Consider the following 23,390-nt stretch of genomic DNA (forward strand, 5'->3'; position numbering starts at 1 on the left):
GTCAACTACTCCATTTGACATTGATTATTTATCCTATTTTATTTCTACTGCAGCATTTCTTCTATACTTCTGGGTCACTTATTCTTTTCAACCATTGTTAGTCCACTACTGGATGAAGGTCTCGCCTAAATCTCTTCATACATTTGTTGTTGCTGCAGCTCCAATCCACTGCACTCCTGAAGTTTTTTGGATTCCATCATACTCTAGGCTTTCCTCTTCCTTGTTTACTATCCATTGGTTTCTATTCCATTAATTTTTCATAGATCTTTCATAACTATATCTTGCAATGTGCCCAGTCCATTTTCACTTTATGTGCTTAATATGTGTTACGTCAGTTATGTCTCTTTCCCCCCCCCTCTGTTCCACTCATTTGTATTTCTGTTTCTTAGAATAATTCCCAACATGCTTCTTTCCATCCTCTGTTGTTACTTTCAATCTTTGGCTCACTCTTTCTGTTTTATCACCATGTTTCACTTCCACATGATATTAAAGGCAAAGCACACTCATCAAATACTCTTCATTTCAGACTTCTTGGAATTTTTTCATCTCTAAATAGATTTCTCATTTTTTCATATGTTATTCAGCCAAGTAAAATTCTTTTTTTCCACCAATTTCTTCCTTTTGTCCATCTTCTATGCTTAATTTTGCTCCACATAGATATATATACTGAAGTCCTTTCTATTTCTTGGTTTTGCTATTTCAACAGTTCTCATAGGCATGTGTTTACTGATCATTCTTTGTTTCAGCTATGTTTTAGTCCATTTTACTAGAGCTTCAAATTTGCTTAGTCTTCTTTTTAAATCCAACATGTCTTCTGTAATCAATACCACATCATCAAATTTTAGCTGGTAAGGTTTCTCTTCATTTATATTAATTCCTCCTGATGGTCCAAGCCCCTAAATGCATCTTCCAATGCTGCAGTAAATAGTTTATGGAAAATAGTTAACTCCTTGGTAAATTCCCTTCTCTACTGGTTGTTGTTATTTGTTTTTTTAGGAGCATTAGCAACAAAGGCCATTTGCTCCGAGGATATGCAGTGGTCATTCCATGACCTTTCCGCATCCTCCGTATTTGGTGGTCACGGGCTCGAAACCCATTCTAATCAAGAAGCGTATGCTACGAACTGCTGCTCCTGCCCACCTGGCAATGGAGGCGCCTTTTCTACTGGATATATTTCGCAGTTTTTATAGCATTGGCATTAGTAGAAGCACATGATAGAAGAAAGCAAGCTTATACAGCATCAGCCAAAAAAAAAAAAAAAAAAACTTTCCATTTCACTGATCCATTCATTCCAAATGTTTGTCTAGTTCTGCCTTGAATTTATTTAAACTATCAACTATTAACAACAACAGATGGAAGTTTGTTCTAACAATCAACTACGCACTGGCTGAAGGCAAACTTCCGCAGATATATTCTACAACTGTCTTTCCTCAGTTGAATCTATGACCCCTCAAGGTTTGTAATCTGAGAAAGAATCCCATCAGCATTAAGCCTGTTCAATCGATTCAAGACCTTATACACCCCAATCAGCTCGCCTCGCAGGTGCCTAGTCCAGAAGATGCAATTTGCAGAACTTATGCCTTTCTGAGGATTCCACACCTGCACACAGTACTCAAGGTGTGGCCTGACCATTGGCTTATACAAGGGAATAATCACCCCCTTATCCCTGCTCGTAAAATTACTGTATATCATTGACCACATGACCTACTCTGGCAGCACTGATCAGAAAAATTCATATCTGACTGCACAATTACCCCAATGTCTCTTTCATTCTCCACTACTCTGAGTGTAACACCACACAGTTGGTACATTTCTCTGGGGTTACTGCTACCCATATGCAGTACTTTACATTTGTCAATGTTAAACTTCAGTTGCCACTTCTCAGCCCATCTACCCAACTTCTCCAGATCCTGTTGCAGCAGCATACTGTCATTACTGTTTTTAACAACCCTGCCAACCTTTGTATCATCTGCAAACTTTGACATTAAGCTTGATATACCTTTATCAATATCATTGACAAATATATAAAACAACACTGGGCACAACACCAAACCCTGAGGGACACCACTAATAACATTAGTCCACGTAGAGCAGTACCCATTGACCACCACTCTGTCTTCTCCCACTCAACCATCCCTTTTATCCATTGTAGAAACTTGCCCTTAATGCCATACTGCTCCAATTTGTACAGTAGTCTTCCATATGCAACAGTATAAAAAGCTTCCCTGAAATCCAAGCATTTCATATCAATATTTTTTGCATCCAGTTCCTTTGTGACCACATCATAGCATCCAATCAAATTGGTCAGACATGACTTCCCTTTGATAAACCAATACAGTGTCTGAATTATGCTGCAGTCTTATCTAAATGATCCTGCAATGCTTCTTTAACCAGTGACTCCATTATTTTCCATGGAACAGAAGTCAAACTAACAGGTCTGTAATTACTTGTGTCACCCTTTGAAACCCCCTTTGTGAATTGGAGAGGAGGAGAAAAAGCAGTATGTACTCGAACTTAAAAACAGGTTTGAGCTTGTGCAGACTGCTCAGAACCAAGCAAGATATCAACAAGAAATATTACAACTTTCTGAAAGTGATAAAGCCCAAGAAACCTATAAGTAAAAAGAAATCCAAAGAAGAAAAAATTAGTCAAGAAACACTTGTCATGATGAACAGAAGGCGACAAATGAAGAGCAAGATAAACACTGACAAGGAGAAAATTGAGTATACTGAGTTTTGCAAAGCCATTAGAGAAAGACTCAGAGAGGACATAAAAAGATTTAACACAAGAAAAGTAGAACAAGCATTAAGGGAAAACAAAGGACTTAAATCAGCAGCCATCTGCTATTTTAATTATGCCTTCTCTGCTATTTATAAGTACATCATCGCTATTCTTCAGTTTCAGTATCATTTGTCTTTCTGTATTACAGACTACTATAGAGAATTATACAAGGAGCGAGGGAATGACGCCAGCAGTGGGAAAGATGGATCGCAAATTAGTAACACATATGACAAAGCCGATATTCTTCCTGATGAGTTGGAACATGCGTTGAAGAAAATGAAAAATCAGAAAGCCCCAGGGGAGATTAAGTTACTGAAGAGTTGTTAAAATTGGGAGGAAGAGACTTGACACAAAATACATTAGAAAAGGTGTGATGCTTAAGGAGTGGAATAATGCAATCATAGTTTTGCTGCAAAAGAAAGGAGATAAAATCAGAAATTGGAAATTATAGACCAATCAGCTTGTTATCTCACATCTACAAGTTTTTCGCAAGGATCATTACTAACAGATTAGAAAGAATACTTGATGAGAAACAACCGAAAGAGCAAGCTGGCTTTAGGACAGGATTCCCAACCATGGATCACCTTCACGAAATATCACAGCTAATGGAGAAAGCAAATGAATATAAAACACCATTATGCCTGGCATTTGTGAATTATGAAAAGGCATTTGACTCGATACAGCATAAGGCAATGTTTTCAGCACTGGAAAGACAAGGCATAGATACCCCATATATTATGATTTTGAATAAAATATATGAGAATGCTACCTCCTTTATTAGACTAGACAAAGACAGTAGCAAATTTAACATTCAGAAAGGAGTTTGACAAGGAGACACAATATCTCTGAAGTTGTTTACTACTGCCTTTGAGGAAGCTTTCAGAAGATTAGACTGGTTGCAGAAAGGAGTCAATGTGAATGCAGAGTACCTAAACCATTTACGATTTGCAGATGACATTGTGGTCATAAGCCACAATCCCAAAGAATCAAGAGGAAAATCTTAATCAGTTATGCACAGTTAGTAAGGATTTTGGACTAAAGATTAATATGGCTAAAACAAAAGTAATGATGAATAAGTATGCCACAGAAAGGGACATAATGATTGATGGAGCAGTAATTGTAAAGGTGGAGTCATATATTTATCTGGGACAAGTCATCAGCTGTAATAATGATACATGGCTGGAAGTCAAGAGAAGAATAAATTTTGGATTGATAGCATTCAGGAAATATAGTCACATACTGAGGAGTAATATCCCAGTTTGTCTGAAACGTAAAATAATGAACCAATGTGTACTCCCCACCATGACTTATGGAAATGAAACTTGGGCACTCACCAAAAGAATGGAAGAGAAATTAAGAACTACACAGCGAAGAATGAAACAAATTATATTGGAAATCAGACTGTTATATTTAACCCCGGGGGCTCACATCTGGTGAGTATGGGCTTGGCAAACCCAGGGTCCTGAGCTGGATATCATCATTCTTCTCTTTCTTGGTGATTCCTTTATACTTCTCTCTCTCTCTCTCTCTCTCTCTCTCTCTCTCTCTCTCTCTCTCTCTCTCTCTCTCTCTCTCTCTCTCTCTCTCTCTCTCTCTCTCTCTCTCTCTCTCTCTCTCTCAGGGGGTAACTCGGGGAATTTTTTTTTTTTTTTTTTTTTTTGGCTGGTGCAGCATAAGCCTCAGGCTTCCTTGTACCATATGGCTAATAATAATAATAATAATAATATAAGAAGAGAAACACATGGATCAGGCAGCAAACTCAAGTAAAGGACATTCTTATCAAAACTAAAGAACTAAAATGGTATTAGGCAGGACACATAACTCGAAGAAATGATGACAGATAGACTAAGAAAATAACAGAATGGTACCCAAGAGGAGCTAGAAGAAAACCTGGAAGACGACGGCGGAGATGGATAGTTGAAATTCATGAGTTTGTGGGTAGGTAAATGAATGGCCATTGCACAAAACAGAAGGAACTGGAAAGTTGGTGGAGAGGACTTCATCCTGCAGTGGATTGAAAATGGCTGATGATGATGATGATGATGATTGTGAATTGGAGATACAATTGCAAATCTCCAGTCTGTGGGGACTCACCCTGAGTCCAACGATGCCCTCATAATTATGGCTAAGGGTTTGCTTACTTCCTTTGCTACCTCCTTTGATATAACTGGATAGATCCCATCCACTTCAGATCCCTTATGTTTAACTTCAACAGTTTCTTCTCCACTTTGCTTTAATTTATTAGAAAATCATTTAACCCCCTCTTAGAGTTTGATGAACATTTGGCCCTACCTCCTTGAATAACTCCTCATGTGTGAATGTAGGAGGCAAAATACTCATTTAGTTCGGCAGTTATCTGAGAATGATCATCTGCAGTCAAATCATTGATATCAAGTGGACCAATCTGATTCATCCCCTCCCTTTTAGAGTTTCTACAAGTAAAGCAGTCTTTGCTGTTTTTCTTTGCATCCTTTGCCAAAGATTTTTCATAATCTGCCTTCACTTGCCTAACCTCCTTTGTGATTTGATTACATACTAGCCAATGTAATCAAATCACATCTGTTTCGCTTGACAATTTATGTGCATTCCATGCATTTTTCTTCTCTGCCACAAGCTTATTAGTTCATCTGACATCCATTTGGGCCTGAACCTAGAGCAGTATTTCTTAGTTGGAAGCAAAAGCCTAGTAGCTTCCAAGATTACTTCCTTGAATGCTTCTCATTTAGAATTTGCTGTTGATAACATCATCAATTGGTCCCACTGTATAGAATCTAAAAAAATCTCCAAGACCATTGTAGTTGCCTTTACAAAAGCAAAAACCCTTCCCTTTACCCCTGATGGTAGTTACATCTAAGTAAATCCCACATCAGTATACTGTGATCACTGCTATCTAGTGGTCCTTTATCTGTAAATTCTTAATGCATGAATAATCACTGCTGATAATCATATCAAGAGTGTTATTCCCTTTGTTGCCTCTCTAACATGTTGCTGCAGAACAATGATCCAATAAATCCAGAAAAGCTTTACTGCTGTGTGAGTGACGACCACACAAGTTCCAGTCTATATCTGCAAAGTTAAAATAGCCCATTATAAGACACTCTGATTTACTGGCTCACTCTTTATTTCTCTATATAATTGTTCATTTTGCTCATTAGTCATTAGGCCTATAACAAACTCCTACCTTCATTTTTGCTTTCCCATAGCTTGTCACACTGACTCAACATTGCACTGTCCATCTATGTCAACTGGATGCACTTCCTTAGATTTTATGTTTCTTAACTAACAGCATAACCCCCCCCCCTCATACCTTCCTATCCTTTCTGTACACATTGTACTCCCCAAATTCCACAATTCAGCATGCCTTAAATCTCAGTGGCACCAAGTCTCTGATTTCCCAACAATATCTACCTTCAATGAAAAACAAGATGCAGGATATTTCAGAGACTGCTGGGAGTCACTGCGGTACACGTAAACACATGGGTTGTGTTAGGGTAGCCAAGAATAGAAACAGGCGCATGTATACCTGCGTGTACACCAATGCTAGGAGTTTGGTAAATAAATTTGATGAATTTGAGGTATTGCTCAAAACATCAAAGGCAGATATTGTTGGGGTATCAGAGACGTGGTGTCACACAGATATAAGGAATGCGGAACTGGAATTTGGGGAATACAATGTGTATAGAAAGGATAGACAGGACAGGAGGGGAGGAGGGGTTATGCTATTAGTTAAGAAACACATAAAGTCCAAGGAAGTGAAGCCAGTCGACATCGATGGACAGGGCAGTGTCGAGTCAGTTTGGTGTGACGTAACCATAGGGAAATCAAAATTGAGAGTAGGAGTGTGCTATAGGCCTAATGACTCTGATGAGTATAATAAGATATTGAACAGCGAAATAGAGTGGGCCAGTAAATCAGAGAGTCTTATAATGGGGGATTTTAATTTCCCAGATATTGACTGGAATTTGTGGGTTGGTCACTCACACACTAGCAAGGCTTTTGTGGATTTATTGGATGATTGTTTTCTACATCAGCATGTTCGTGAGGCAACAAGAGGGAGCAATACTCTTGATCTGATTATCAGTAGTGATTCTTCATGCATTAAGAATCTGCAGATAAATGAACCACTAGGTGGCAGTGATCACAGTGTGTTGATTGTTTGTTATGTTTGTTATTTGGTTTTTAGGAGCATTAGCAACTAAGGCCATATTGCTCCGGGAATATGCGGTAGTCATTCCCTGACCTTTCCGCATCCTCCGTATTTGGTGGTGACGGGCTCGAACCCCGGTCTAATCAAGAAGCGTGTGCTACGCACTGCTGCTCCTTCCCACCTGGCTACGGAGGCGCCCACAGTGTGTTGAAGTGGGATTTACTCAAGGAGGTAACTACCATGAGAGGTAAAGGGAAGGGTTTTTGTTTTCGTAAAGGCAACTACGATGGTCTGAGACAGTATTTAAATTCTATACAGTAGGACCAACCGATGATGTTACCAACAGCAAACTCAAAATGGGAAGCATTCAAGGAACTAATCTTGGAGGCTACCAGGCTTTACATACCAACTAAGAAATATTGTTCAAGGTTTAGGCCTAAATGGTTGTCAGACGAACTAATGAGACGTGGCAGAGAAGAAAAATGCATGGGATACATACAAATTAATGGGTGACATGGAAGCCTATGATAGATATAAGTTGGTCTGTAACCAAATCACAAAGGAGATTAGGCAGGCAAAGGCAGACTACGAAAAATCCTTGGCAAAGGATGCAAAGAAAAACAGAAAAGAGTTCTTTACCTATTTAAACACAAGAAGGAAATGGATGAATCAGATTGGTCCACTGGATATTGATGGTTCAACAGTTGAGGATCCTGCTCAGGTGTCTAACAATCTAAACGAGTATTTTGCATCTACAATCACGCATGAGGAGTTATTCAGGAAGAAGAATGATGTAGGTAAAGTAAACATTGGCAGTGAGCTGGATGATTTTGTAATAACTGAGAGGAAAGTGGAGGAGTGATTATTGATGATAAACATAAAAAAGGCACCTGGGGTGGATGGGATCTATCCAGTTATATTAAAGGAGGCAGCAAAGGAAGTAAGCAAATCCCTAGCCATAATTATGAGAGCTTCTTTGGACTCGGGGGAGGTACCCATAGACTGGAGATGTGCAAATGTAACCCCAATTCACAAAGGAGGATCAAAGGCTGACACAAGTAATTATAGACCTGTTATTTAACTTCGGTTCCAGGAAAATTAATGGAGGCACTGGTTAAAGAAGCACTGCAGGATCATCTAGACAAGAATTCAGTTATAGCTCAGACGCAGCATGGTTTTGTTAAGAGCAGGTCTTGCCTGACCAATTTGATTGGATACTATGATGTAGTCACAAAAGAACTGGATGCAGGGAATAACTTTGATATTATATATTTGGATCTTAGAAAAGCTTTTGATACTGTTGCACATGGAAGACTGCTGCACAAATTGGTGCAGTGTGGCATTGGAGGCAAATTGCTGCTATGGATAAGGGGATGGTTGAGTGGCAGAAGATAGAGAGTGGTAATCAATGGACACTGCTCAACGTGGACTAATGTTATTAGTGGAGTTCCTCAGGGTTCAGTGTTGGGTCCGTTGTTGTTTTCGGTGTTTATGAATGATATTGATGATGGGATATCAAGTTTGCAGATGATACAAAGGTTGGCAGGGTTGTTAAGGACACCACTGACGCTATGCTGCTGCAACAGGATCTGGAAAGGTTGAACAGATGGGCTGAGAGGTGGCAAATGAAGTTTAACATTGACAAATGTAAAGTACTACATATGGGAAACAGTAACCCCAGAGCAACGTATCAACTCTGTACCAATCTGACTCACCACTGCAGTGTCCACTCATTTCAACTGGATGCACTTCCTTAGATTTTGTGTTTCTTAACTAGCAGCATGACCCCTTCTCCCTTTCTATCCTGTCTATCCTTTATGTACACATTCTACTCTGCAAATTCGTATTCTGCATTCCTTATCTCTGTGTAACACCATGCCTCCGATATCCCAACAATATCCATTTTTGATGTCTTGGCCAGCACCTCAAATTCATCAAATTTATTTACTGTACTCTTAGCATTAGTGAACATGCAAGTATACACACACACCTATTCTTACCTTTAGTTACCCTAACACAACCCATGTATTTAGTTGTTCCATGATGATTCTCAGCAGTCTTTGAAATCCCCAGCACCTTGCTTTCTAGGCTGCTGCTCATTCCAATAGAAGCAGTGCAAGAATCACTTTCAACCTCTGCCTGCGGCAACTGTTAATCTATTAATATGTGAATCCCTCCAAGCTAGCAGTTTTCCGACCCACCTAACACTGCCTCGATAGCATCAGCAAATATTCTTGCACACTTTCTATTTAAGTGTATCTCATCTCTGTAGAAACAATTTCTCCTGTTAACAAGCACAGACCACGCTGCAAAAAATTCTACCCTATGAGCCTTGCTCAACCTCTTCAGGGCTGAACTGATTTACAAGGCTCTCATCGTATACTCCATTCTATCATGCATTGGCAGAATTGTAGACACTTTCAAATTCAACCCTAACTTGCGACTTGTTTTCAACATTTACCTGTACTCGTTAAGTATGTCTGCAGATCTCCTACTCTTAATGTCATTAGTGTCAATGTGTACAATAATATCACCCCCTGTGCCCTTAAAAGATGATATCTGCTCTACAATGTCATCAACTTTTTCCCCTGGCAGACATACACTGCTATTTCCACCTATCCTTTTTGCACAATATAATTCCCCTCTCCCTGACAATAGAGTCTCCGACAATAACTATCTCCTGTGGGACCAGAGCATTCTGCCCTGAAGGTTGCTGCTGCGTTGCCTGATGCCCAAGAATGAGCTCTGGCATTGAGTTGGTCAGCTGAGAATTTGATGGGCCCCCATTTTAATTCCTTCGAGGGCATACTCTTCAAACTCTCATAGACACCCATCAAAATGCTGAGTTTGTGTCTAATTTCTTGACACTCTGCGCCAACACATACAAAGACATCATCCAAATCATGTCCTGTTTCAGAAAGGTATGCAAACATTTCACAAGTTGCACATTTTTTAGGCTGGGATGCATTGGAGAATCGCCCCCCTTCGGTCCTTCCCCGAGCCATAGCACTCCCGCTACTTCGTGCATGTTACTTTGCTGCTCTAGTCTAAGGCATGATTTCCATTTAAATATGATGTAATTAATTAATAACAGGAAAATAATAGATCTCATAGATCTTTCCACAGGAAAGTGGTACTTCACATTCAATGGGCCAGAAATCTATACACAGATTTCTGGTAGATGAGGCCAGAAATCTATACACAGATTTCTGGCTTCATCATGGGTAACAAACACCCTCTCGTGTTGGAAAATTTTACGACAAAAATTTGAAGAATTCTTAGAAAACCAACCAAATAAACCTAAATTCTGAAATAAGTACATTGATGACATCACAGCTATCTGGAACCATGGTAAAGAAAACCTACATAAATTCTTTGAGGCTCTCAACAACCACTACTAAAAAATCAAATTAAAAATGGAAACAGAAAACAATGGCAACCTTCCTTTTTTGGATATCCTGTTCACAAGGAAAACCCACAGAGTTACATATGGAAGTTTACAGGAATCCCACTGATACTGGAATCATATTAAATTACAAATCCTGCCAACCTTTCTCAACAAAAATCGCTGAGAAAGGCATTCTAAAGTCCCTTTTCCTAAGAGCTCACAGAATCTGTAAAGAAAACAGTCTACAACAGGAAATACAAATAATAACTAGGATTGCCATTAAGAACAGATTTCCGGAACACATTATCAAAAAAGTAAGAAGACACCTCCAAAACCATCACACAGCCCCAACCCAGCAAGGATAGGAGAGCATCCATATGTAGACAGTATATACCATCAGTCAGCACTAAAATAGCTGAAGAAGCCAAAAAATTTGGTCTCTTCACCTTCTTCAAAAGTTCAGCCTCTATCAAGCAGATCTTACAACAACCCTGACAATCCTAGAGTTCCTATCTATAAACAGACTGTAGGTGTGAGGACAAATAAATAGGAGAATAATACACATGTCTACAATGCAGAATAAAAGAACACATAAAAAAGATGTACAATGTGGGAGAGTTCTGCAGTCCGACACAGCCCCCGATGCTTTGCAGTGTGATGACACTTTGGATTTCTTGAACACGAGAATCCTTTCTACAATAGGCAATACAACAGAAGGAAATTCAAAGAAGCATTTCTCATAAAAATATCTGGAGCCACAGCCATCAACAGAAAACAGGGAGTAGAGTTCAACCCGCAATATTTTCCTCTTTTTAAAACGAAAATAGAAGAAGAAATGAAAAACCAGGAAGAGAAAATAGGCCACTTGTCCGGAGGAGTAACCCACATACAATCCTTTTCCAGACCACCAGAACCAGCCTGAAAACCAACCCTAATGTTGAGAGGAGTGCAAAAGTCATCTCGGGATTCCACTACACAAATGTCCCAGTTCTAGGATAGAAAACCAGAGCAGGAGAGCAAAGATTGCATCAAGATTCCATTACACAAGTAATTGCAATATTCGTAATATTGGTAATTATAAGCATAATATTGATAATTGTAGTATTGGTAATTGTATTCAAATTTGTAACCCTTTATTTTTGTTTCCCCAACCATATGGTCTGATGATGGGTATCGGTAAGATACCTGAAACATTATCTTATGTATAGCAGTTTAGGTGAATAGCTTAATAAACTATATTATTAATTTCACGTGGTATAATAGTGGTAATATATCTAGTAATAATCAGAAAGAACATTCCTAAATCTGTGTGAATGGCATCACTAGCATACAATTTTGTTTGCTATTATTTGATAATTTCAGGTACAAGGGTATCCATGTGTTGGACAAGATTTTGCAAGTCCGGCGAATGCCAAGTTTTTAATTATGTTTAGCTGTTTTATTGACTTAACTGTTACGTTAAATTATTTTCTAAAAGTAACTTATAGTCCTAGTCAAGCTCCTTGGTTTATTTTGAATTTAGATAGCAACTTTGAAATTTAATACTTGGTGTCCGTTTTGTTTTGTGTATTTATTAATGATATCGATGAAGGTATATAAGGTTTAATGTCCAAGTTTGCAGATGATACAAAGGTTTACCGGTTGTTAATGATAGTAAAGACAGTATGCTACTGGAACAGGATCTAGAAAAGTTTAGTAGATGGGCTGAGAAGTGGAAACTCAAGTTTGATATTGACAAATGCAAAGTATTGCATATGGGTAACAGTAACCCAAGAGAAATGTACAAACTCAGTGGTACTACACTCAGGGAGGTGGAGAATGAAAATGACCTGGAGGGTAATTGTGCAGTAGGATAAGAAGTTCTCTGAGCAGTGCAGACGGGCTGCCAGAGCAGGTAGGCACCTCCGTAGCCAGGTGGGCAGGAACAGCAGTGTGCAGACACTGCTTCGTGATTAGACCGGGGTTCAAGCCCGTGACCACCGCATATCCCCGGAGCAATATGGCCTTAGTTGCTAATGCTCCTAAAAAACCAAATAACAACAACAGCCAGAGCAGGTCAATGGAGTTTTGTCAATGATATATAGGAATTTTGCTAGCAGAGACAAGGAGGTGATTATACCTTTGTATAAGGCAATGATCACGCCACACCTTGAGTACTGCATATGGATAGCAGTAACCCAAGAGAAATGTACTAACTGAGTGGTACTACACTCAGGGAGGTGGAGAATGAAAAAGACGTTGGGAGTAATTGTGCAGTTGGATATGAAGTTCTCTGAGCAATGCAGACGGGCTGCCGGAGCAGGTAGGCGCCTCTGTAGCCAGGTGGGCAGGAGCAGCAGTGCATAGCACACGCTTCTTGATTAGACCCCCGGTCTAATTCTGGACAGCATTCAACACACTTTTTTCCATGGCGGGAGTTCGCGTCGAACGTGGCCTGCCCGCACTACTCCTGTTACCTCTAAATGACCCATAATCACACAAATTTTGATGCACATGTGCAAACAAACAGTGGTCCGGTACATGTCTGTCTGGGAAGCGTTCTCTGTAAATTCGTTGAGCTGCTCATCCATTGCCCTCTGCTAATCCATACACTAGTTGCATATCTACCAGCTCACAGTTCGTATATCGATGCATGCTCTTCGCACGGCTACTACTGCTTGAATGAGTAAACCAGAAATTTTCTCTCGCGCGAACTGATGAACAGCGCCACATACCGACTTACAGTGACTTTTCCGGTTATGGGTTCCTATGTGATTCACATTCCTTTAGATGTCACCTACCTCCTCTAAATGTTTGTACCAATATTTTAGAGACACCCTATATAGGAATTTTGCTAGCAGAGAGGAGGTGATTATACCTTTGTATAAGGCAATGATCAGGCCACACCTCGAGTACTGCATATGGGTAGCAGTAACCCAAGAGAAACGTACCAACTGAGTGGTGATACTCAGGGAGGTAGAGAATGAAAAAGGCCTTGGGGATAATTGTGCAGTTGGATATGAAGTTCTCTGAGCAGTGCAGACGGGCTACCAAAGCAGGTAGGTGCCTCTGTAGCCAGGTGGGCAGGAGCAGCAGTGCACAGCACACACTTCTTGATTAGACCGGGTTTCGAGCCCGTGACCATCAAATACGGAGGATGCGAAAAGGTCAGGGAATGACCACCGCATATCCCCAGAGCAATATGGCCTTAGTTTCTAATGCTCCTAAAAACCAAATAACAACAACAACAGCCAGAGCAGGTCAATGAAGTTTTGTCAATGATATATAGAAATTTTGCTAGCAGAGACAAGGAGGTGATTATACCTTTGTATAAGGCAATGATCAGGCCACACCTTGAGTACTGCATACAGGTCTGGAGGCTGCATTTTAGGATGGATGTAGAGTTGCTAGAACGAGTACAAAGAAGGGCAACAAGATTGGTGAGAGGAACAAAGGGGTGTGCTTACGAAAAAAGGCTTAAATTTTTAAATTCTGCAAGTTGCAGCATCTGGAGGCTAGGCACCTGCGAGGTGATCTGATTGAGGTATACAAGGCCTTGAATGGTTTAAGCAAGCTCAAAGCTGATGGGATACTTCTGCTTGCTCAGATTAAAGACTTGAGGAGGCATATTTTCAAACTGAGGAAAGACAGTTGTAGAATGGATGTGCAGAAGTTTGCCTTTAGCCAGCGGGTTGATTGCTGGAGTAGACTTTCATCTGTTGTTGTGTAAGTTGATAGCCTAAATAAATTTAAGGCTGAAATAGACAAACATTTGGAGTGACTGGATGGGTGAAATTGAAAGTTTTGTTTTGTTTTTGGCTGATGCTCTATAAGCTTGCTTTCTTACATCGTATGCCTCAAATAATGCTAATGAAACAGTAAGGGAAAGAACAAACATCCTACTTGATTTATTACTTTCTTACAATTAAAAAAACAAATATTTGTTATTACGATACTGTGCATATTTCATTAACTTATGTTTGCAAGCAAGCTTCACAATTGGGGGGGGGGGGATGTTATGTATGTGATAAATTTGGTTTCAACCAGACTATAAACAGAAATGTTACAGTTAAGAGACACACACACAATCTCAAAAGCCAGCCAGTGTTTTGAAAGTAGACTGAAACAAATGTAGTGACAGTCCTTAAAACATTTTCATGAAAAAAACCTATTAAGTGGTTAAATACTTGTTTAAAAAAAATCTTCATCATGCATAAATTAAAATGCATATATAAGAAACGAAGGCAGCCCAAATCAGTGAATTGTGCTCCAGTTAAAAATGTCTAAAAATATATTAATAAAAAATACATTTATGTATTTTTTATTAATATATTTTTAGACATTTCAAAGGTGGTAGATGACTCTTATCAACCTGTGCAATACTACCACTTTGCTTATTGGAGATTTGAAGTGGTGAAACCCATGTTTAGTCTCTAGAGCAAAGTTTCCAGCATAGAGCAAATGTTACAGTTAAGAGACACACACACAATCTCAAAAGCCAGCCAGTGTTTTGAAAGTAGACTGAAACAAATGTAGTGACAGTCCTTAAAACATTTTCATGAAAAAAACCTATTAAGTGGTTAAATACTTGTTTAAAAAAAATCTTCATCATGCATAAATTAAAATGCATATATAAGAAACGAAGGCAGCCCAAATCAGTGAATTGTGCTCCAGTTAAAAATGTCTAAAAATATATTAATAAAAAATACATTTATGTATTTTTTATTAATATATTTTTAGACATTTCAAAGGTGGTAGATGACTCTTATCAACCTGTGCAATACTACCACTTTGCTTATTGGAGATTTGAAGTGGTGAAACCCATGTTTAGTCTCTAGAGCAAAGTTTCCAGCATAGAGCAAATGTTACAGTTAAGAGACACACACACAATCTCAAAAGCCAGCCAGTGTTTTGAAAGTAGACTGAAAAAAATGTAGTGACAGTCCTTAAAACATTTTCATGAAAAAAACCTATTAAGTGGTTAAATACTTGTTTAAAAAAAATCTTCATCATGCATAAATTAAAATGCATATATAAGAAACGAAGGCAGCCCAAATCAGTGAATTGTGCTCCAGTTAAAAATGTCTAAAAATATATTAATAAAAAATACATTTATGTATTTTTTATTAATATATTTTTAGACATTTCAAAGGTGGTAGATGACTCTTATCAACCTGTGCAATACCACCACTTTGCTTATTGGAGATTTGAAGTGGTGAAACCCATGTTTAGTCTCTAGAGCAAAGTTTCCAGCCCCCCCCCCCCCCAATACTTCTCCTTCAACCCATGCACGGTACTAAGTACTATAGGTTTTGATACCTTTCGTGCTTGGGGTTTTCATAAAAAAAAAAAAAAAGTGTGTGGGGATGGGGGGTATCAAAGAAAAAATCTGAATAAAATAGAACATAACCTAGCTTTATACCATTATTTTTTTTGAGGGGAAATCATTTAATTGATATACACTTTTGCATTATGCAACAATTTACAGAAAAAACATTAATAACATAATTTGAGGAATGCCCATATTAGAGAAAAATGGGCAACAAAAATCAAAGAACATGTCAACACAATGACAACCTAATTTATTCATTTATAGTTTTATCTACTGGAAATTTAAAACTTTAACAATTATTCCTGCATTCTTTATCAATGTTACAGATAGTCAGATTATAACCAGAGATCACTCTTACGCATGCTTTATCAAAATTAAAAAAACTAATGCATGTGATAAAACAATTTGATTACCCATGCTTTCCTCTACTTACCATTAGCTTTCTCGTGTTGTACTCCCGAACCTTTTCTTGCTTATTTACTACTTTCCAACAATATAAGTACCATTCTAGCAGTAGATATACGATACATGCACAACCACCATTACAAAATATATATATTCAGGAACTTTGTATTTAAGATATACTTACCAACATAAGATAGCAAATATGGTTAACGTCCATTTTAAACAAGTTATCTTCTTTTTCCTTTTAAAACTTGAATCACAACAACGACACAGAAAGAAAATAAGAAATGCAAGAAGTGTCAGGATAAGCCAGAAGCCTGGAATTGCTACAATAATTCCAAGAGCCTATAAATAAAATACCCATTTATTTTATAAATAACTGTATTAAAAAATATGAGTATCCTATACTCCAGTGAATTTTAGAAAACAATTTTATCTAACTAATTGGATAATGTTGTCGAGATTATGATTCTCAAACTTGTTCAGTTGGGCAGAACACCTGCCCAAGTCAAGGTGCTCAGTGTGAAATACCAATATATTTAATTCCATCATATGAGCTGGGGGGGGGGACTTTACTGACAAAAAAATTACTAAATTATATATATAAAAATCACCTAGAAAGACCTAAAACATTTTTTAAAAAATTATATTTTATCAGAATAAAAATAAATAACAAGTCTAAATACCCAATTTAACATGAAGGATGAATCTGACGCTAGCTGAGCAAAGGTGTTGATATTATTGTGATACTAATGTACATTGTTAATTTAAGCTCTGCATTCAGTTTACTCCTATATATGTTTTGTGTAGACACAGGCTACTTGCATTTAGTCATTTATTTATTCATTTCATTGTCTCTACTAGAGCTTGTTAGCAGATAAACAGTAATAACAGGTATCAAATGTTTAGAAAAAATTTATGGCAGAAAAACTTTTGAGAAAATTCTATCTATTAACTTAGTTTTTTCTGGAATAGGCCATCATTATTTGATTTCAGTGATATTTAGAAATCTATTAATCCAGTTTCTCTCTAAATAGTGAAGTTGATGCAAGAGGAGGCTGGCCCCTCTCGTACACTGTGTGGGGGGGGGGGGGGAAGAAACAGACTGCATTCCACATTCTCAAATGAAACTCTGAAAAGGCATGCCACACCTTGAATCATTTTATCTCCAATGTGGTCCATCTTTATTCTACTTTAGTAAAAGCCTGATTGCACTATGTAATAAAAAAAATTTTGTTGCATTAACTATTTCTTACATTCATTTTGTGAGCTAAATTCATCTATGTCATTGGTTTCTCTCTATTATCAATATTTTAGCAACAACTGAAGCATTTATGTATTACAATGGTGGGTACCAATATTGTGATATACGAGGAAGTATCAAGAAGTTCATACCCTTACCTGGAAATAATAGCCCTAGAAAGGTGAAACTTCACAGGAACTTGAATCCTTTTCTATGTACTCTTCATGTATAGTAACTCATTTCTCCCATCTATGGATCAGTTGTTTAATGCCTTGATCACAGAAGTCCGCACTTTTTGCCTGAAACCACGTTTCCACTTCACTGATGACTTCCTAAGATGAATCGAGGCAGTGTCCTTGCAATGGTTTCTTCATTTCCTCAAAACAAGAAGTATGATGGTGCTAGGTCAGGAGAATAGGGTGAGTGCTGCAGTAGTTCGAAGTCATATTGGGCAATAAAGTTGGTGGTGGCAACGGCCATGTGAGCTGGTGCATTGTCTGACAGAAGACTGACACCTTTGGTTAACATACGACGCCTTTTCACCTTCAAAGCATCGCATAAATTTTTCAAAAGATTTCTGTAGTATTCTCCGGTAAGTGTGGAACCACTAAGTAGGTAATCTGTCAGGATAATCCCTTTTCTGTCTCAAAACACACACATCATCTTCTTCTTCGCAGATGGAGTGGCTTTGCCTTTTTGGAAGGTGGGGAGGAGGTGTGCTTTCACTGCTCTGACATGTCTTTAGTCTCTGGATCACACTGGTATACCCAGCATTCGTCATTTGCCACCAAAAAAAGTTCTGAACATCTGCATTACACAAATCCAACAGTTGGCAAGAACACTGCATTTGACATTGCTTCTGAAAAGGCGTCAGAAATCTTGGAACCCACTGTGCGGAGACTTTTAGACATATGTAGATATGTCATGTAAATTACAGTGGGCAGACCCATAACTAATTCCCACTGCATTTGCAATGAAATGAATTGTCACACATCTGTTACTCAGCACCAGCTGCTCAACCTTTGCAACCGTCTCACTGTCTGTGGATGCTGATGGCCTTCCTTCTCTTGGCTCATCAAAGGCACTTGTACGATCACATTGGAACTCCCCTTTCTACTTTTTTACAGTGTCACAGGATGGACAATTCTGCTTATACACAGCTTTCATTTCTTCGCCAATTTCCTGAGCTTTCTTGCCCTGTAAATGCAGGAACTTGATCACTGCTCGATACTCCACTTTGTCAACCATAGCGTCCTCCTTGAGATTCCGGGCTCCATCTCTGGTGTACGATCACCTACGGGAATGAAATTCACATGTTAGTTACTGAATATGTAGACAACTTATATTAAAAAACGGCATCGTCCTACTGTTGTTTTATCTTGGTCAGGGTACGAACTTTTTTTTTTGATACTCCCTCATATAAGAGCCTGTAGTACTCATATAACAAGTTTTTTCTTTTTTTTTTTTAAGTTTTCTATGGATACTAAATGAGTGTAAGGTATCTCCAGACTTGTTCTGCCATATTGTGGATACTACAGCAGGTGAAGCATATCATTTGTGGTACAAAGTAGTAGTAGTAGTAGTAGTAGTGGCACTTGATGCAAGAAAGCAAGTGTAGGAGCTTATGCAGCATCAGCCAAAAAAAAAAAAAAAAAAAATCACACCATACCCTCCAATTGCCTGTCCAGTTCCTCCTTAAATTTATTTAACCTATCAACTTCCACAACGACAGATGGAAGTTTGTTCCAGCAATTAACCACCCGCTGGCTAAAGGCAAATTTCCGCACATCTATTCTACATCTGTCCTTTCTTAATTTGAACTTATGTCCCCGTAGGTTCGTATTCTGAACAAGTGGGAGGATCCCATCAGAATTCAGCGTGCTCAACCCATTCAAGGCCTTATAGACCTCAATCAGATCACCGCGCAGGTGCCTAGTCTCCAGCCACTGCAATTTGCAGAACTTATGCCTCTCTTGGTAAGAGGATCCCTTCATTCCCCTCACCAATCTTGTTGCCCTTCTCTGTACACGCTCAAGCAAATCTACATCCTTCCTAAAATGAGGCCTCCAGACCTGTACGCAGTACTCAAGGCGTGGCCTGACCATTGCCTTATACAGAGGGACAATCACCTCCTTTTCCCTGCTAGCAAAATTCCTATATATCATTGACAAAACCCCATGACCTGCCCTGGCAGCCTGTCTGCATTGCTCAGAAAACTTCATATCTGACTGCACAATTACTCCCAGGTCCTTTTCATTTTCTACCACCTTCAGTGTAGTACCACACAGTTGGTACGTTTCTCTGGGGTTACTTCTACCCATATGCAGTACTTTGCATTTGTCAAGGTTAAACTTCAGTTGCCACTTCTTAGCCCATCTGCCCAAATTATCTAGATCCTGTTGCAGTAGCACACTGCCATTACTGTCATTAACAACCCTGCCAACCTTCGTGTCATCTGCAAACTTCGACATTAAGCCTGATATACCTTCATCAATATCATTGATAAATATACAAAACAACAGTGGACCCAACACCGAACCCTGTGGGACTCCACTAATAACATTAGTCCACGAAGAGCAGCACCCATTGATTACCACCCTCTGTCTTCTCCCACTTAACCATCCTTTTATCCATTGTAGCAACTTACCCTTAATACCATTCTGCTCCAATTTGTACAGTAGTCTTCCATGCGCAACAGTGTCAAAAGCTTTCCTGAAATCCAAGTATATGATATCAAAATAATTTTTTGCATCCAGTTCCTTTGTGACCACATCATAATAACCAATCAAATTTGTCAGACAAGACTTTCCCATAACAAACCCATGCTGTGTCTGAATTATTGCTGCAGTCTTGTCTAGATGATCCTGCAATGCATCTTTAACCAGTGACTCCATTATTTTACCCGGAACAGAAGTTAAACTAACTGGTCTGTAATTATTCGTGTCACCCTTCGATCCCCCTTTGTGAATTGGGGATACATTTGCACATCTCCAGTCCGTGGGAACCTCCCCTGAATCCAAGGATGCTCTCATAATTATGGCTAAGGGTTTGCTTAGTTGCTTTGCCGCCTCCTTTAATATAACTGAATAGATCCCATCTGCCCCAGGTGCCTTTCTTATGTTTAACTTCAACAATTTCTCCTCCACTTTGCTCTCAGTTATTACAAAATCATTAAGCACACTGCTACAATTTGATAACCTTCTTCCATTTTCAAACTGTAATGATTCCTCACGTGTGAATGTAGATGCAAAATACTCATTCAGTTTGTTTGCTATCTGAGCAGGATCATCAACAGTCGAACCATCGATGTCAAGTGGACCAATCATATTCAGCCCCTTCCTTTTAGAGTTTATATAAGTAAAGAAATCCTTGCTGTTTTTCTTAGCATCTTTTGCCAAAGATTTCTCGTAATCCGCCTTTGCCTGCCGAACCTCCTTTGTGACCTGATTACAGACTAGCTTATATCTGCTACAGGCTTCTGCGTCGCCTGATAATTTATATGCATCCCATGCATTTTTCTTCTCTGTCACGAGTCTCATTAGTTCATTTGATAACCATTTAGGCCTAAACCTTGAACAATATTTCTTCATTGGTATGAAAAGTCTAGTAGCTTCCACGATTAATTCCTTGAATGCTTCCCACTTAGAATTTACTGTTTGTAACATCGTCAGTCGATCCCACTGTACAGAATTTAAAAACTGTCTGAGACCACTGTACTCCCCTTTACGGAAGCAAAAACCCTTTCCTTTACCCCTGACGGTAGTTACCTCTTTGAGTAAATCCCACTTCAGCACACTGTGATCACTGCCACCTAGTGGTTCCTTTATCTGCAAATTCTTAATACACGAATGATCACTGCTGATAACCAGATCAAGAGTATTACTTTCTCTGGTTGCCTCTCGAACATGCTGCTGCAGAAAACAATCATCCAATAAATCCACAAAAGTCTGACTAGTGTGTGAGTGACCAACCCACAAGTTCCAGTCAATATCTGGGAAGTTAAAATCCCCCATTATAAGACATTCTGATTTATTGGCCCACTCTATTTCTCTGTACAATTGTTCATTGTACTCATTCGAGTCATTAGGCCTATAACACACTCCTACTCTTATCTTTGCTTTTGCAGTGCTTATGTCACACCAAACTGACTCAACAGTACACTGTCCATCTATATCAACTGGATGCACTTCTTTTGATTTTATGTTTTTCTTAATTAACAGCATAACACCTCCTCCCTTTCTGTCCTGTCTATCCTTTCTGTACACATTGTACTCCCCAAATTCCAGTTCTGCATTCCTTATATCTTTGTGACACCACGTCTCTGCTATCCCAACAATATCCGCCTTTGATGTCTTGACCAGCACTTCAAATTCATCAAATTTATTTACTATACTTCTAGCATTGGTATACATGCAAGCATACATGCTCCTATGCCTATTCCTTGTTACCCTAACACATCCCATATACCCAACTATTCCAGGATGACTGCCATCCGTCCCTGAAACCCCCAACACCCCTCGCTCCAGGTCGCTTCTTATTCTAATAGAAGTTGTGCAAGAATCACCTTCACCTCTGCCTGCGGTTACTGTTAAACTATTAGTCTTTGTATCCCCCCAAGCTAGCAGTTTTCCGACCCACCTAACACTGCCTCGATAGCATCAGCAAATATTCTTGCACCCTTTCTATTTAAGTGTATCCCATCCCTGTAGAAGCAATCTCTCCTGTTAACAAGTACAGTCCAGGCTGAAAAAAATTCTACCCCTAAAAATTGCACTGCATATAAACAACTTCAAAACAAGTTATGGTCATCTCATTTCTGCTGTGGTAGTTGAAGTTCAGCATTAGAGGGATGGTGTTATTGCTCTCTTTTCTTTTGGACTAATATAAAAATAATCTTAAAATTACCCAACACCTAACAAATGATGGAAATAAATTATTGTTATAAAGTTCTAAATATAGGCATGGACTGAAATGGCTCATAACAAAAAAAAAAAAGTCCCTAACAGGTATAATAATTGCACCTGTCCCCACAATTCCTGGAAGAGTAAGACCAGTGAGTTTGACTTCTGTCGTTGGCAAGAACATAGAAGTCAAACCATAGATTATGCAACATTTAACAAGAGACTATGGAACCTATGGTTAAAGATGGAAAAAAAAAAAAAAAAAAAAAACTCAACAAGAATGGTATTCTAATTGTATCTTGGAATTGTTTCATGATGGGGAGAAATCTTCCCTTACTAATCTGTTATTAGTGAATTACCAGATTAGTAAAGATGCAAGGAAGCAAACTTATACAACATTAGCCAAAGGAAGGAAATTTCCCATATCACCTGGCCATTCCGTCTAATAATTTGTCTAATTCCTTCTCAAATTTATTCCAATTACCTATTTTCACAACACTAAATAGAAGTTTGTTCCAACAATTAACTACCCTCTAATTTACACATATCTTGAATTTAATTTTATGCAAATTTTTGTGTGTCATCTGAGCAAGAGTAAGATTGCCATTACCATTTAGCTTAATTCATTCAAAACTTTAAACTCCTCAATCAGATCTCCTTACAGGTCTCCATGTGCAGCAGTTTGCAGAACTGAAATCTTTCCTAGTAAGAGCAGCCTTTTGTTCTCCTCAATAATCTTATTGCTCTTCTCTGCACCTATTCCGATAGATCAACATCCCTCCTAAAATGAAGCTTCAAGACCTATATATAGTACTCAAATTGGGGCCTAACCATTGTCTTACAGAGAAGAATTACCTCCTTATTCCTGCTGACAAAATTCCTACATATTACTGACAAAACCCTATGAGCTGTGCTAGCAGTAGCTCAAAGGACTTCATGTCTGACTACACAATTCCGCCCAGGTTTGTCTTATTCTCAACTACCTTCAGTGTGATACTACACAGTAAGTTATTCTGGGATTACTGCTACCCACATACAGTACCTTAAATTTGTCAATGTTAAACTCAACTGCCACTTTTCAGCCCATCTGCATAATTTTTCTATCTGTGACTCCCTGATTTTCACTGGAACAGATGTTAAGCTTACAGATCTGTAATGACTCGATTTATCTTTTAAATCCCCATTTGCAAATTGGGGAGATGTACCTCATACAT

General features: G+C 38.7%; 1 protein-coding gene across 9 annotated transcripts in view; it reads right to left on the minus strand.

Annotated features, from left to right (window-relative positions):
• The window catches only part of LOC150076391 (protein tweety-like), a 291,082-nt gene that overhangs the window by 208,191 nt on the left and 59,501 nt on the right, over nt 1–23,390 (minus strand). For all 9 annotated transcript variants that reach the window (XR_016547803.1, XR_016547802.1, XM_090387163.1 and 6 more), the window contains exon 3: nt 16,217–16,377. Coding sequence is in view for 7 of the 9 variants with exons in the window: in XM_090387163.1 (XP_090243289.1) it covers nt 16,217–16,377 (161 nt within the window). In the remaining 2 variants the exon portion in view is untranslated. The remainder of the gene's footprint in view (nt 1–16,216; nt 16,378–23,390) is intronic.

Source organism: Mastigoproctus giganteus, chromosome 13 (genome assembly GCF_048544385.1).
Source record: "Mastigoproctus giganteus isolate SK-2022 chromosome 13, ASM4854438v1, whole genome shotgun sequence".
Lineage (NCBI taxonomy): Eukaryota > Metazoa > Arthropoda > Arachnida > Uropygi > Thelyphonidae > Mastigoproctus > Mastigoproctus giganteus.